The sequence below is a fragment of the Cucumis sativus genome, chromosome 1 (genome assembly GCF_000004075.3).
Source record: "Cucumis sativus cultivar 9930 chromosome 1, Cucumber_9930_V3, whole genome shotgun sequence".
NCBI lineage: Eukaryota > Viridiplantae > Streptophyta > Magnoliopsida > Cucurbitales > Cucurbitaceae > Cucumis > Cucumis sativus.
Genome location: NC_026655.2, coordinates 27,804,812 through 27,821,517, shown reverse-complemented (window position 1 = coordinate 27,821,517; position 16,706 = coordinate 27,804,812). Strand labels below are relative to the sequence as shown.

The 16,706-nt window shown below is 31.9% G+C and overlaps 1 protein-coding gene and 1 long non-coding RNA gene across 2 annotated transcripts; both read left to right on the top strand.

The window, feature by feature from the left end:
• The first annotated feature begins 3,155 nt into the window (after nucleotides 1–3,155).
• On the top strand, nucleotides 3,156–9,696 carry LOC101214308 (NAD(H) kinase 1). Its single transcript, XM_004138991.3, has 11 exons — nucleotides 3,156–3,540; nucleotides 4,121–4,274; nucleotides 4,431–4,550; nucleotides 5,213–5,391; nucleotides 6,265–6,378; nucleotides 6,793–6,887; nucleotides 7,200–7,306; nucleotides 7,702–7,775; nucleotides 8,231–8,309; nucleotides 8,506–8,813; nucleotides 8,903–9,696. Exons 1-11 carry the CDS (start codon nucleotides 3,514–3,516, stop codon nucleotides 9,209–9,211), a joined length of 1,566 nt encoding a protein of 521 aa, XP_004139039.1. The 5' UTR covers nucleotides 3,156–3,513; the 3' UTR covers nucleotides 9,212–9,696.
• A 4,012-nt stretch (nucleotides 9,697–13,708) lies between these two features.
• Nucleotides 13,709–15,911, top strand: LOC105436344. Its single transcript, XR_004214210.1, has 3 exons — nucleotides 13,709–13,820; nucleotides 14,008–15,609; nucleotides 15,694–15,911. It is a non-coding gene; the product is annotated as an uncharacterized LOC105436344 (long non-coding RNA).
• The last annotated feature ends 795 nt before the right edge of the window (nucleotides 15,912–16,706 follow it).

Here is a 16,706-nt window from a genome sequence, read left to right as displayed (position 1 = left end):
TTAGGAAGCCTTTTAGGTACATATGTATTGTCTTACACAAATCTTGAACACATCTCGCACATTCCAAACTTTTACTTTACGTTTCAAAATCAAACTTCTATCTCTCTTAAGTTCTTTCGATTGCTTTTACGCATGTTTAGAAAGCATTTTAGGTACATATGTATTACCTTAAACACATCTTGTCAAGTCCCGCCCCAAATGTCGCTTTATGCGACCAAGTGGAGGCGTACAACCTAGACTCTTAATGCATATCACATCACATCGTGTGATAAACACTGAATGTCTAATAAGAAGAACAACTTCTTAAACCATTCTCAATGCAAAAGCTTTAACTTTGATCAACTTTAAGGCTTTCACAACATAACACAATAGAAATGACTTAAACAATCACTTTAACTCACTTTAACTTAACTTTAATGACTAGTCTTCAATACTTAGTTCAACTCAAACTCTTTAATACTGCTAGGCAATAAACACAAAATAGTGCAACAAAATATAACAATCAACTACTCTTAATTTTAAAAACATGCGTTGTTTAACACACTTTCCTTATCACAATGAATTGCACTTAAACTTAAATGTCTTGCCTAGCTCTTATAAAATTGAGATGTAGCTCCTAGCATCGGGGGCTTCTGTATACAATTTTTTTTTGTTAACTACAAGAAATACAAAGTAAAATAACTTAGATTGCTAGATCCGCTTTTCCACATAGCAACCCATCTTAAGCTCTCTTACTTGGTTTCAACGCTTGCATGAAATTCTTAAGTTTTCTTTCTATTAGTACGCCTAGTTCACTTTCTTGTTTCATCTAGCTTCCTTAGCAAGCAGCTCAACACTTAGCCCTTCCTCCACAACTATTAGATTAACCACACTTCCTTGTAGTTTAATGAATATCTCTCTAATATCTTTACAGTTTTATATTAATTTAAGTAAATCAAATTTATTAAAATAAAATAAAACTAAACTATTAATTAATTCTCTAATTAATTAATAGCTAAATTAAATATATTACATTTAACTTAAATTAAATTTGAATCATATTTATAAGTTTCTCTCACAACCAATAATTTTAATATTTTTAATATAAATCTAATTCACATTAAATTAATATTTGAACTCATTCAAATATTTTCTCTCACATAAATTATTTGAATCATATCCAAAATTAAATTTATATAAAAAAGTTTGATAAACTTTATATTATAATGTATCACTATACATTAAATTAACTCTCAAAGTAATTTTGAACATTTTCAATTACAACTAATATAGATAAACCTCATTACTCTTACTATCGAGGAAGGAAACCTAATGAACCTACATATCAGAAACTACAACAATCTTAGATTAATTGGCTAAACTCCTTAACCACATTAAATATCTACAGTGAGAAGAGATCAGTTGTGAGTTTTTAGTGGAATGTACATGGATATAGACCAATAGTAGTAAGTTAGTCATTCACAAGTGTTCGTAACACCAACTAGATCAAATTACTATTTTACCTCTAGGTTACTTCTAATCTTTAAATAATAGTGTTCCTCTAATGAACAACTTGTTTATGGTCCTACCAATAAACAAAAACCCCTCTCGTGTCATAGAGAGGATATGGCCCTTTATTCAAGTCTTGGAGACACCATTTAAAGGAATACTTATCTTAAAGTAAGGAAGAAGAGAATACTCAACATTGTATATTTTGTAAGTTAATTTATAAGACTGTCACATATCAATCATATGATAATCATATACCAATTTTATTTTATAAAAATAATCAAATGACAATCGAAAGTTAATCAAATAATACTATTTCAGTATTTTCGCGTGGTGGTTAAGTTTCCAATAATGATCATTTTTTAGAGTGACAATGAGATAATTGATAATGTTATGTAGATTACAAAAATGAAGAATAATTAGAAACTGCATAGAAGTTAACAAAAGGATGTAAAATAATCAAATGACAATCATAATGTTAATAGAAAAAATTCTTAGCATTTGACAAAAAAAAAAAAAAAAAAGTAATCACATGATATTATAATGATAATAAAAAACTACTTAATAATTGACCAAAGGTGAAAGATATCAATAAACTAATTAGTAATTATAAAAAAAGGTCCATAGATAGTAAATGTTATCATACTAAATTAAATAATAATGATATAGTAAATCAATACAATTAATTATTAGACAATAATGTTCATCAAATAGCAATTAGACAACAATCAAATAGTAATTGGTATTATTGATAATTAGTGGTAATAAGATGACAATCAAATAACAATCAGATGGTAATCAAATAACAGTTACACATTTTTAACTATAATGACATTTTGATCATCCGAAAATTTCAATTGGCTTGAAGTTGATAATTTGTGATCCGTGCAAAATAAAAAATGTTAGGTCATGAAATTAATTTTGTATTTTATATTTGGTCATAAATGTAAATGTCTCTATAATAATCATATTTTTGGTAATTTCTTGATTTTCTCCTCGACCCTTTGCACCTCTCCATATGTGTATAATTTCCATTCACAATTTTCTATATTTTAATTCAATAAGTTTTAAGATAAAGATGCTTTAATATTTCAAGACTTCTTTACTCTTATGACTATAGATGGTGGAATATTTAAGTTGAAGGTAGATGATGTTGTTGTATTATTTAAATTTTAATTTTTTGTTAGAAAATTTTATAATATTTTTTATAAATTAACTAAAAGATCTATTTAATATAAAATTGTTTTTAAAATGAGATAGTTGCAAATATTGTCGATAAATTAAAAGTAATTAAGTAGATCAACATCTTCTCTTGTAAAATTGATATATTTTCTCTTAAATGATATGACTCATTTGAGAATGTACGTGTAAGATCGATAATTAATTGAGTGAAATATTAAAAAAAAAAAACAAATAATAATAATAAAAAAGAAAATTAAGTTCTTGAAATAGTCCCAAAAAGAATTCCAACTTTCATTTCAAAATCCACCAACCCACACATATACTCCAAAGAAATAAGAAAGAAAAGATATCAAAATTTCTCAACTTTGTTTGTCTTCATTACCAACAAAAGAATATATATATTTGGAGTCAAAGGTCATTTTCTTAATTCATAGAGACATTTTAGTAATTTCAGCTTTGTATAAGTTGGTTGGTTAGACAAACTTCAATTTCACACAGCGCCTCTCTTCTTCTTCTTCTTCTTCTCCTTCCTCTTCTTCTTCTTCATGCTGTGCCTCAATTGCCACGCGTTCTTTCATGGACCCACCCACCTTGCTTTCTCTCTCTACCTTCTATAAACTTCTTTCCATCCCCCTTAATTTCCTTCTGGATCAGGTGGGCGTTCCCTAAATTCAACTGAAATTTCACATTTCAATCGAATGCTCCTCCTCCTGCTGCTGCTTCTGCGGCCATTTTCAAGCGGTTTGCGGTTCTAGGAGAGCTTAACGACGGGATTGGGATTGGGATTGGGATTGGGAATTTTCTCTTTTCTTCCTTCTTCTTTTCCCTCTCTGTATAACACCCATGGCTCCCAGCAAGTTTAATTCCTCTGTAATCCCTCTCTCTCTCCCTCTCTCTCTCTCTGTATTTACTCTTTTCTTTGTTGTGATCTTGATTTGTGAATCAAACCCATATCTTTTTTGGGATTTTTTACCTGATAATTGGGCTTTCTGGGCTTTTTTCATGCTCTGTTTGTTTGTTGTAAGGGATGTATATATTTATTTATTGTATTTTAGTTTTGATCTTCGTGTTGTGTTTCTGGATAAATGTGGAATAATTGGGTGGGTTCTCGTTGCTGATTTGGAGGAATTGGGATTTGGTCTGACTGATGCTGAATTTGATGACGATACTGATGGATGGATTAAGTGGGAAAAGATGCTTTTTGTTGTGGGATAAAGTTTTTTTTTTTTTTTTTTTTTTCAGAGGACTGTTTAGTTTTTCTTTTTTCTTTTTACTTTCTGAGATTCTCTAGTCTTTCTGGAAAAGTGGGGGTACTTTTCTTTTACTTCTATTTATTTAGAATGTTGCTCTACAATTTTCCCTGAAAAGAAACAAAGTTTTATGTCAATTCTTGAACTTCTGATTCTCATTTAATTTAGTTTTATGGCCAACTAAACTGCTGTTGATATAGGGAGAAGGAAACTTTTCTAGCCCCATGGCAGAGAATGGTTTTCTAAATTCAACTTCTCTGTTAAATTCTGAGAAGGCTGTCCAGGAACTTCTTCAACGGTCTCCATTGATGGAGACTGATGATCACCTTGTTGAATTTTCAGAGGCCTTAAGAAGTAATTATCACAGTTCTATTTCATCTATATTGACTGAAATATGTGGTGTTTCCAAAAATTTTCCTTACATTTATGTAGTTTTACAGACGTGTTTGCTTTGCTATTGAATATTAGTTGGTTAAGTTATGCTGATTGTATATGTTCTTTGGTCTCCAGCTGTTGCAAAAGCATTAAGAAAAGCAGCTGAGGGTAAGGCTGCTGCACAGGCCGAGGCTGCTGAATGGAAGCGCAAATTTGAACTGGAGAGGACAAGAAATCTTCAACTTGAGCATAAAGGTTTTTCTTACAGGATTTCTTGGATTATTTAGAATACTTTTGTAGATGTTTTCGTGCACAGAGTGGAGAGAGTATTAATATAATGCTTATAAACACCTTGAAGGTTTTAAGGTGTAGATTTTTTATATCTCATTCAAGAAAACTGGACAAACTTCATCCTAGTTTTCTTCAGTTTGGTGTCATAATGGTTTTCATTGTCGATTTTTTTTATAAAATAAGTCCCACTTCTTTCAAATTAAAGAGGTGCTTGATTTATTGGACATTTTATCGTTAATTAAAAAAATTCACTCATCGAATCATGTTGAAATCTCTCCATTTTCTATCCAATAGAGGACGTTATCTTTCGTTGAATGAAATCGCTGCCTTTTTCTAAAGACATCTTATGACTTTTAGGCAAAGTAGGTAAAAGATCATTTTTCAGAAATAGTGTTGGATTGGAAATAACTTCCTACCTTACATTAAATAGAAAATGATTTTCACTAAGGTTCAAATTAAAAATAATTTTAAATGCTAGTACAGCAATGCCATTCAAATATCACGCAGTGTGTGTAAGGCATATTAATTGTACTCATTGAAAATTATTCAATGTAGAATTTTTCTTTTATTCTCTCCTTTTTGGTATTGTTTTCCTTAAAACTACATATACTTGTGCATTATAATAGGTCAGTCACCCACTGAACGCAATGGGTATGATATTAAAAGGTCAAGGAACCTACCTCCACAAGCCACAGAGAAGTCAGAGTGGTGTTGTGGGTTAAATGGAATATGTTCTCATGAAGTTCTTCAAGACGGAGACATTGATTCTGCTTCTCAGAAGGCTTCCAGAAAATATACGAGAAAGGTATTCGATTATTTTCTTACCTGCTTCTATCACAGTTATTTCATGACTTAATTTGTCTCTTCTTCGTCTTTCTGTTTATAGTTACCGAATTAGTATTTTAATTGTTTAATTTAGCTTATTTTATAAAACTTGATGAAGAAGATGAAGACACAAATTACGTATTTCTACAACTGTACAATATTCTAGTGACCAAGATTTCTCAAGGAAATCCAATACCAAATAGTCATACTTCTTTATGATACAATAACAAGGCATAGAAACTTGACCATTTAGTTTCACACAATAAACAATTAAACAAATAAATAAATTAAAAAGTTCTCTCAAATTTCATCATTTCTCTAAGTTATGCATGTGTGATGCATAAATATCTACCTATTCACAACATTGCACATTAGTTTGAAAGCAAAATAAAATATATAAAAAAAAAGAAGAAGAAGAAAGGAAAAGAGAGCAAATTCCTAAGAACAATATGCAGTGAAGTCCCTTTCATTCTGGTGGGGAAAGTCACTGGAAAGAAACAGCAAATTGTTTGATGACAAAATAAAATAAAATAAAAAATTGGGTTTTATTTTATTTTATTTTATTTAGCAAAATCTCAACGTCCTTAGTAGCGTTCAACACATAATTCAAAGTTCCAATGTCCTTAGTGATGTTTTATGAACAGTTTCTGATGTAATTACTTCCCCGTGTATCTTTATTAACATTGGCGCAGTTTCTTATTTTTTAATTTTAATTGTTTGAAGAGGACACTCAGTTCTCCTTTTTGTCAATAAAATCAGCACAAACCTTCAGAAAAAAGTACATCAAAATGTAACAAAGTGATAATAGATATTTACAGAGTTGTGCTAATCCCATATGACTTTACAATTACAGGCATCATTTAAACTTTCATGGTGCTGCAATGGCGATCATAGTGATAGACACAAGCATGATGTCGTCTCCTTTGAAAAAGGAAACATAACAACTGCAGAGCGTAGCAGTAGACAGGTTTGTTTCTGCTGAACCTGGACAGACACATCACAGTGGCTTTCACAAAAGTAACTTGTTACTTATATATGTGACAGTTTAGGATATGGCAGTACTGGATTTCTAAAAGTTGCTTTTATGGCAAACAGAAATGAAAAACTGAACGTAACTATTACATATAATAAATGATTCAGCATCCAACTAAAAGCCTATGAAGATAATTCAAATTTTAACATGTATGTACAACTTATATGCTCAAAGAAATGAGTGATAAATGTGGGAAAGTTCCAATTCTTTCATCAGATCCACTTCATAGAACTCTTAGTTCATTTTCTTTCCTTCTATTTTTAATTTTTAATCTTTACCTATTATTTTATTTGGTTTACTGTGGTTGAGTGGGCCCACATTTTAATTGACAAAACATTTTAATTACAGATTTCCTTGAAATGGGAATCTCAACCTCAGACTGTGCTTATATTGACCAAACCAAACTCAATATCGGTTCAAATGATTTGTTTTGAGATGGTCAGGTGTGTATATCTTTTATAGTAGCTAAATCAGTTTCCCACTTCTATTCATTTTATGTGAGAAAATTAATATGTAAAAATAATCATCATTTTTGTATGGAAATAGTGATAAGGATAAGTATGGAGAAAGTTCTGTAAAATTATGAAATCATCATAGGTCAACTTCATGGTTTCACATTTATCTTTTCAGCTGGACAGAGGAGAAATTTTGCTCTCTTTTTGCCTAGATCAAAGTTTTTATGCATCATAACAATTGTATGTATAATGTAAAAAGCATGCTATATTTTCCTAATTCTCATTTTCTACCCCACCTAGATGGTTGAGAGAACATAAAGATCTTCACATTTATGTTGAGCCTCGCGTCAAAAATGAGCTTCTGACTGAATCAGACTACTACAATTTTGTCCAGACATGGAAAAGCGGTGAGTGTGAAAGGTTGCTATTATTTTATAAACTTATATCTAACTAATTATTCTCCCCACATCTGTCACTTCACTCGTAATGTTCTTTTTAATCAAGGATGGTCTTGACTGCATATTGAGGCATGATTTTCATGGCAACCACTTGTGGGGAATTTGGCCCACCAACCTCATAAGTTTGTAATAATTAAACAACTCAACTTCAATAGTAAACACTTGAAATTTTCACACTTTCCCTCTCTCTATTTTATACAATTATTGATCTTTATGTTATATTTCTGCATACCAGACAGATTCCTTGACTCGAACTTATTCACACATTATAACGCAACTTAATGCCCTAAATGCTCCCTCATCCTTGTGCACTTGATTGACCTTTCTTTTCTCCCTCTTGGCAGACGAGGAAATTATGCTTCTCCACACTAAAGTTGACCTTGTTGTTACTCTTGGTGGAGATGGAACAGTGCTTTGGGTATGTCGAACCATTTCACTTTCTTGAGTATCTTCTTATTGTTCTAGACACATTAAGTTTATTATCTCACAGTTGGAATAAATTTTGTTCAAGAAAGGTCATGGCTGAACTACATATCAAGTTTATTAACAAACAACTATGAACTACACCACATATCAACTTTGTTAACGACTATGAACTGTATGCTTTCATTAGCCATCTTCGTTAAATAAAAAAATTCAGCTGATACCACCTTACATAATTGACTGAGAGGGGCGTAATCCCTTGTTTATGAACACCAAAAATATGTTGCACATAAATCCTACCAAAAGAAAGGATTACAATTAGCTTGTTATGTTTTGCTACTTTTGTTGTTAACTATGGCCTTAACTATTCTTATAAATTGCATTTAATGTTTTTATGACTTTTTGTACTTCGAAAGTTTGTTTCTGGATTAATTTGGAACTTGATTGCAGGCAGCATCAATGTTTAAAGGACCAGTTCCTCCGCTTGTTCCATTTTCTTTAGGGTCTCTGGGTTTTATGACTCCTTTTCGTATCCTTTAGTTGTGAGGAAGTATTATTTGACTTAGAAATTCGTTTATTTGTTATTTAACCAAAAATAATTTATTTTCTTCCCAAAGACATCTGTGATAAGCTTCTTTTAAAAGTAATTCTTAAACTAACATATTACACCATGACGTTTATTTCTGTTCATTGCTGAAAAGGGAATTTTCTTTAACATGCTTCAGACAGTGAGCATTATAGAGAGTGCTTGGATTCAGTTCTAAAGGGTCCAATTAGTATTACATTGCGACACCGACTGCAGTGCCATGTTATTCGAGATGCAGCAAGAAATGAATATGAAACCGAAGAGCCTATACTTGTGCTGAATGAGGTTACAATTGATCGTGGAATATCGTCCTACCTTACCAATTTGGAATGCTATTGTGACCGTTCCTTCGTAACTTGTGTCCAAGGAGATGGACTGATTCTATCAACTACTTCTGGCAGCACAGCATACTCGTTGGCGGCTGGGGGATCAATGGTTCATCCTCAGGTATGTACTTCGTTCAACCAATCTTTCAGCTGATAGTTTTGTATTGGTAAGAATGACAAATTTATTAAATGCTACTGCAACGTTCACAGGTTCCCGGCATTCTATTTACACCAATATGCCCACACTCCTTGTCTTTTCGACCCTTAATATTTCCCGAGTATGTAACGATACGTATACAAGTACCATTCAACAGCAGGGGGCACGCATGGGCGTCTTTCGACGGTAAAGACAGGAAGCAATTGGCAGCAGGGGATGCACTTGTATGCAGCATGGCACCTTGGCCAGTGCCTACAGCATGCCAGGTAGACTCAACAAATGACTTTTTGCGCAGCATTCACGATGGCCTTCACTGGAATCTAAGAAAGACACAATCTTTCGATGGACCTCGAGATGCATGACCAAATCATAAAGCTTCTTTATATTACAACTTGTTGACAGGAAGCAGTTGATTCTCTTTGGTATTTATACTCTTCAACATATACCTTAGTAGTTCTGCCTCAGAAATGAACAGATGTAGTAGGAGGAAAAATGAGAAAGAAAATCACTGAATAACAGTAGTTTTCTTTCATTATTTATGGTTTAAGCTGAAGGCTCAAGAAAATGATGAGAGCCCATATTTTAATAAGTTGTATGGTAGAATGACTGCTGACAAATTTTTGAATTGTAAGCGATAGATGAATGTAATATTTCTATTTTCTTTCTCAGTTCTTAGTATGTATGATAATTGTATGTCTAAAAAGGCCTTGTCTAGATGAATCGAAGTGTTTACATGTAACAGTAGTAGTGTTGTCATAAACCATAATTTCTCTCAGAAGTTTTGGTTTCATCCTCAAGTGTGTAACTAATGTTGTAGCTAATGAAGTAGTTTCTCTTCCTTCCCTCAGCTGTGATTTTATCTCATTTTCTGACTCTCTTACACCTCTCTTGCACACACTCTGATCAACTAGCTGGGAAATATTTCTTAGAAAAAAACATTCGTACTACCCCATCTATTGTCATGTCAATAACATTTCTTGTTATTTATATCTAAATCTTATCATGTCAGTGACATTGACATTTATATCAAATTCATAGTATGTAGATATTGATAACTACATTATCTCGAGGGTCATTTAAGAGAAATTGGAGCATATGACTATTTTTTGGAGGCTGGCATTCAGTTTTTGAAAAATAGGAAACGAACAATATATTTGAGTTCAGCAGATTGTTTATTTCAATTAAAACTGATACCCATGTTCTCTGATTCTCTTAGGATTTCCCCTTATTTCAGGACGTATTTGACTTCCTCTATTATCTTTTTATCATTTCAAATAGAAAAATGTGGAACGTAGAAATTTTTTGCTTTGCTTTAGCCCATTTTTTGCTTTGTTTATTTCAACTTTTGTCAGACAACTTTCAGCTAAATTTAGAACACCACTTTTTAAAATATTTGTGGGGTTGAGATGGTTATTTTTATTAACTTATCCCAACTTTTCTTCGTTTTTAATAACTCAACCCATTGACCACCATCCACAACTACCATTTCCACACTTTGGTGCATATTCCTGTGACCACCTCTGACGAAAACCAGTTCTAGTGATCAATTTCAATGATCATTTACCCCTACACGACCAACTCCAATCAAAATCACATCTAATGATAAACTTCGGCAACAACCACTCTTGTGGCCAACTTCGACAACTTCAATAACAATCATTTTAGGCAACTAACTAGTCTAACTATGATTGTCAACTATAAAATCATGTCAACTATAAAATCATAGTATATTAGTTGCATGTACTTTCTATCTTAAAAATGTTACTACAAGAAAAATGACCTACCACGACATTTAAAAGCTATCAGATTTAAAATTCTTGATAGATTTTTGTTGTCATTATATCACCTGTAAATGTATAATTATCTATGACAGATTGGAAAAACTTCATTTTCATGACAAAAATAAATGTCACATATCTAGTAGTATTGAAAAATAATGAATGTCATTATTTTATATCTTATGTCAGTAAGTTATTGTCATAATCAATTCACACATTGAAGTAATTATTTGTCATTTTTTAAATGTTGATGACGGTTATGAAATGTTACGAATTTATATAATTTGACATGTTTTTCCTATCAAGAACATGCCCAACATGACTTCCATCGAATGTTATGAACAAGCATAAAATGACTATCTTTGAATGTCAAGAATATCTTTACCTTGACACTTTTTTAAAACATCAAATGTCATATACTCCTATATTATCAATTATCATAACAAATCGGAAAAATATTTACACAATATAGAACAATTTTGAAAAAGGAAAAAGCTCACAGGTTTGGCAATGTAAAATACCAAAATTATCCTAGTCAACACGCAATAAATCGGTCACATGCGTGCGATGGATCGTCATGTAGATTTTGATATACGAACTCGTGCATACCATGCCTCAATATGTGAATGAAATAATTCTTAATTTAGTTATTGTATATCGGGCCTTAGAGGCACCAAGATGTTTTAAGATAAAAGAATTATGTTTTTATTTTATTCGATGTTGAGCATACATTGTCTCGAGATGTCTTGTAATGAAAGACTTTTTCTTTTAGTTATTCAATCTCGGGCCTTAATTGTACCAAAATTGCTTGAGAGTCTTTATTTTATTCGATCTCAGATATATATGCTTGTCCCAAGATGTCGCGGGATGAAAGACTGATGTCTTTAGTTATTCGATCTCCAACCTTAATTTACTGATATAGTCTTAGATTAATACATCACAAAGAAGATATATATCGCAAGGGTATATATGAAATTTAGAACCTATTTGAATAAATGTATGTTTGAAAAAACTAAAAGACTTTGGCTAACACTCACGACCTATTTGTTTCATAAATGATTTTCTTCAAGAATGAAAAAAAATAATGAGTCTAGACCCATGAAACAAACAAAATTGAAAATGATATTGACCATGTAGTGTTCGATTGAAGCTCATAGAGCAATGGGGAAATGATCGTATTCGACTGTTAACGAAGAACTAAAAGTGATATTCCATTATTTATCTTACAATTGATATCAATAACATTGAATGCTGATGGTACAATGATATCAAGCCCTTCCGCTCAGTGTCCATTCAGCCGTCGGTCCAACACCCGCAACCCTTACCCTTCGTCTGTTCACCAGCCTTCACAGTGACGTTCTCCGTTCAGGTTCACCAATCCTTTTGTGCCTAAACTTTGTCTAATTTTGCAGGAAACCCCAGAGCGTTTCCCCTAAGAAACTCCCAAAATAAGTTTACCCACTAATTTCCTCTCATTCAATTATCGTTTTTCTGCTGCATAGGTTGATTTTCAGTGGTGTTAATTGGTTTTCTTGGTGCTTTCCTTCATAAATGTGGATGTTAATTTCTAGTTTTACTAATCGTTTTGGAATTTAATGAGGGATGATGATTATTTAGGTTAAGAATTGTAACATTAGTCCCTATCGATAAGTAGAGAGTTTTGCATGGGTGACCCAAATTTGATTTCGCTAATTTAAAATTACCTGAATTCTATACATGATGAAAACTAACGTTATGCTTGCATCATAAAGCAACAACCAGCGTTAAATTGTTATTTGAGACTGCAGGTCTCAACCATAGCAAATTGATGAAACCCCGAGTGCGATTTCACTTTCAAGAAAAGTTGAGCCCACAATTTTAGCAATGGCCAAGAACTTTTATTTTTATAAAAGTTGCAATAGACCTTGAAATTGTGTTCCGGGTCTCATTGATTTGCGAATGGGCTTTAGGGAGATTTTATTGTTGGTTGGTGTTTTGTGATGTGAGGAAAAAAGAGTTAGTTTTGTTGTTTTTAGAATAGGGGTCATTGGACATCAGTGCAATGACATCTCGTCTGTATGAAAAAAAAATGGCCTGTTTGAATTACTTTTAAGGACTGTGACAATTATGTGGATTTGAACCTATTCAGAAAAAAAGAGGATTTAGGTGAAGGTTAAGACAAACTGAAAGGTACAAATTTCGTAATCCTACTTTCTCCCAAAGTAAATAGCACCAATAAAGAACTCGGTTGAATTTGAATTTGGGAGGCAGCTCACGTTGCTGATTGAAACTACACAAAAGAAAAGGCAAGTACACAATTCTTACCCTCTTTTGTCTGTTTTATGTTAAAATTTTGCCTTCATCTTCTTTAGTTTTGTTGATTCAAAAATTTGAGGAACGTGATTTTGATTTTGAAAGTGATGGAAATGAAGTTAAGGAACCAAATGATGAGCGTTTTCTTTGGAAGACGTAACCATGATCAGACCTAATAGCTTTTAGCAACTGTGGATTAATTTTGGTCGCTAATGGTATTATTATTGTTGTTGTTGTTGTTATTATTATTATTATTGTTGCGGGTTTTGAACTCTCGACCTTTTGAATAGATACACTTGACTCAGCTGACATTGGTGATTCTGATGGTTCCTTAGCTCACCATTCCTCTATCAAATTTTAGTAGTGATTTTGCCTTTAGAAGTATTTGTTCTTTTAGGACTTTCAAATCTTTCTTCATGCTTGATTTTGATTGAAGTTGTTTGAATGAAATATGAACTAAAAATAGTTTTCAATGGTTTCTGGATGTGGATGGTTGTTAGCAAAGTTTGTAATCCTTTTCTTATATAAAAAAACTTTGTTGCCTAAATCATTGTTAAAATACTTTTCAATGGTTTCTACATGGTTGTTAGCATATCATAGAATGACGTCTTATTTCTCTCTTTATGGCTGTACCACTTTTTCTTATCTATGTAAATAGATATTCCAGCATGTCACTATATCAAAGCTGTTGAATTATTTGTTATATGCCTTCTCCTTTTCCTCGTTGGATTGCCAATTAATGGAGAAATAATAGTGGTGTTCATTGTTTGTTGAATTTTTTATGTTTAGGATGGTTAGCAAGAACAAGGAAGCCATTTGCAATGGCAGAATTGGAAGCAAGGAAAGTTGAATATTCAAATACTGGCACACAAACCTTTGCTAATGGGGATTATAATTGAGGGTTAGTAGCCTTCCAGCTCTTTAGTTTAGTTGAATGAACCTAGGTCCACATTTGATGACCACTTTCTAAATGCGACTACTTTTTTCCTTTTTTTTTGGAAACTACTTTTTTCCATGCTCCTTTCCAGAATCATTTCATGATATCTTCCATTGTCATCTGATCTGATGTCTCTCATGTTCAACTACAGAATTCTCTTGGAAGACTTATTTTTATTAAGGATTTTGACTTTGAAGCATATGTTCGTGTCAGCTCCTGTCAAGTGATGACTGATGACTATTGTGATTGTGAGTAAGTAGGCTTCTGGGCCACTGGCTACATGCTTCTTGAATGTTTTATGCTTAATTGCTAAAAATATACTGTTAGAAAAATAACGTCACATAATATTAGAAAATACAAAACCTTATATCTAGGAGAGAATTTGTGCCCAATGAATTTCTTGTCTTCTTAAAACAAATGCTCTAGAGGGTGCTTGAGTTTTGAGAGTAATTTTCTCTCATGATAGAACAAGTTATCTTTCTTGTGAGAGGAACACCTTGTAGTGTTCACTAAATCTAACGAACCTAGATTCATTCAACAAATGTTCACTGAGCCATAAAGAGGTACACCTTAAAACAAATGTTCTCTAAATCTAACGAACCCAAGTTTGTGGAACAAAGCAAACTTTGATAAATTTATAATAGGAAGAAAGGTTTATGGGAGAAAAATGCTTATGAAAAAGGTTAAAAACCAATTTGAAGAAAGAACATAGTTATAGATTCATGACCATTTGGATAGTCTATTCCTTAAGTTGGTTAAAATTTGAAATGGCATCTATTCGTAAAAGAACGTGCTACCCATGGAGTTAAAAGGATGCAACCCTATACAAATGGTCATGTACAATTTATTCCATTTGTATACAATGTACATGGTGAAGTGGACCAACAATTTCAACCTTGGTAAAAGAAAAGGATTTATGTGAAGCTTAAGACAAACTGAAAGGTAAAAGATTCTTCTCCTACCCTCTCTCAACCACTAATAAAGATCCTAGTTGAATTTGAATTTGCGAGCTAGCTCATGTTGAGCAACAATAGAACGACTGTGAAGAAATAAACTATACAAGAGAAAATGGTAAGTATACAATTCTTTAAGCTTCCCTTCTTTTCTATGTTTATGTTCAAATCTTGTCTTCATCTTCTTTAGTTTTTTGTTTGTTGATTCAAATATTTGGGAAATGCGATTTTGGTTTTGAAACTGATGGAGATGAAATTAAGGAACCAAATGATGAGCGTTTTCCAAAGAAGACGCAACCATGATGTGAACCGAACAGCTTTTAGCTACTGGGGATTTATTTTGGTTGAGGATGGTTCTTTCTTTTATTATTATTATTATTATTTTTGTGGGTTTTGAACTCTCCCCCCTCTGAATAGATACACCTACTTGACTTGGCCAAAATTGGTAATTCTGATGGTTCCTTAGTTCATCATTCCTCTATGAAATTTTAGTTTTGGTTTTTGAGTTTAGAAGTTTTCGTTCTCTTAGGACTTCCAAATCTATCTTCATACTTGATTTTGATTGACATGGTTTGGATGAAGTAAAATAATTTTCAATAGTTTCTGGATGGTGGGGTGGTTAACAAAGTTTGTTTCATGTTTTCTCAATGTGCAATTGTGTTAATTCTGAACTTTGAATTTGTAGTCATAACTCAAACCATATACATATTAAGTGATGGATAGTATAGTTAACATGGACGTGGACGAGACTTTTGTTCGAGATTTGGAGTACAGAAACACGAACGTGTTTTGGCTATAAGGTAGGCGTTATTCATTCTATGTTTAGATCACCTTTAATGTATGCCATTTTAAGTGGTTTCTTGATGAGTTGAACATCCTCACAGAGTGACAGAAAAGTTGAGGTACAAGCATTGGACATCAAATTATTGAAATAGAAAATTGTTTTGAGGATAGAATTCAAACAATGATGTGAGAAGTGTGTAAACGAATTATTACCGGATTTATTAAGGGCCATGGGCATGTGTCGCTCGTATTATAAGTTTTTGTATTTTAATATTAATCTTGGAGTGTTTGATTATAATACATATTAAATTTAACTTCATTTTGCTTAAATTCTGCTTTAGTGGTTGTTCCGTGCACAATCCTTTGGTTGGGAATTTAAATCTTGTCTATTACAATTATTTTTATAAAATGATTTTTATTTCAAATATCAATAATTTTCTTTTTTCAAATATCAAATTTCTTCCACTTTTTTTTCTCAAATATCAAATTTTAAAACAGATTTATTCAAAATATCAATAATTTTTTCTCAAATATCAATAATTTTCTTTTTCCAAATATCAAGTTTCTTCCTAAATTTCTATGATTTCTAAATATATAAAATTTCTTTCTAAATTTTAACAATTTTAAAAGGAATGAGATTATGGTTTTTCTTTTTAAATTTGAATGATTTTTTAAAAGGAAGATAATTCTTTAAAAAGAGGAAAAAAAAAAAAAAAACTCATCTAACATACAATTCTAATGTATTTTATTGCTCTCATTTGCTATCTAACAAAAGTTTAAAAAAAATGCAATAAAGTCGGTGATTCAAACTTTTACTCCCAATAATATTTCATAATAAATGTACTTTTTTTTTCTTTTTTTGATGTAAATTTTAAATTCACACATTTACGTTACAAAAAATCATATGTAAATTGTCGGTCTTTATTGCTACAAACGCAGGAAAATGTTATTGAAGTATCAGTGAAACGTCGAGATATTTTTTTAATATTTTTAGTGTGTTTATTATATAGTGTTCGGTGTTCCCTAAATAAAATTTCTAGATTTGCCACTAATAGACAACACATGGGTGACAGTTCTTTATGCAACAGCCAAAGGGCGCATTATCCCTATTGTT

Coding starts and splice junctions, on each gene's coding strand:
- LOC101214308 (XM_004138991.3), top strand. CDS start 3,514: ATGGCTCCCAGCAAGTTTAATTCCTCT. Junction 4,275..4,430: donor ATTTTCAGAGGCCTTAAGAA/GTAATTATCACA, acceptor TTTGGTCTCCAG/CTGTTGCAAAAGCATTAAGA. Junction 5,392..6,264: donor CCAGAAAATATACGAGAAAG/GTATTCGATTAT, acceptor TTACAATTACAG/GCATCATTTAAACTTTCATG.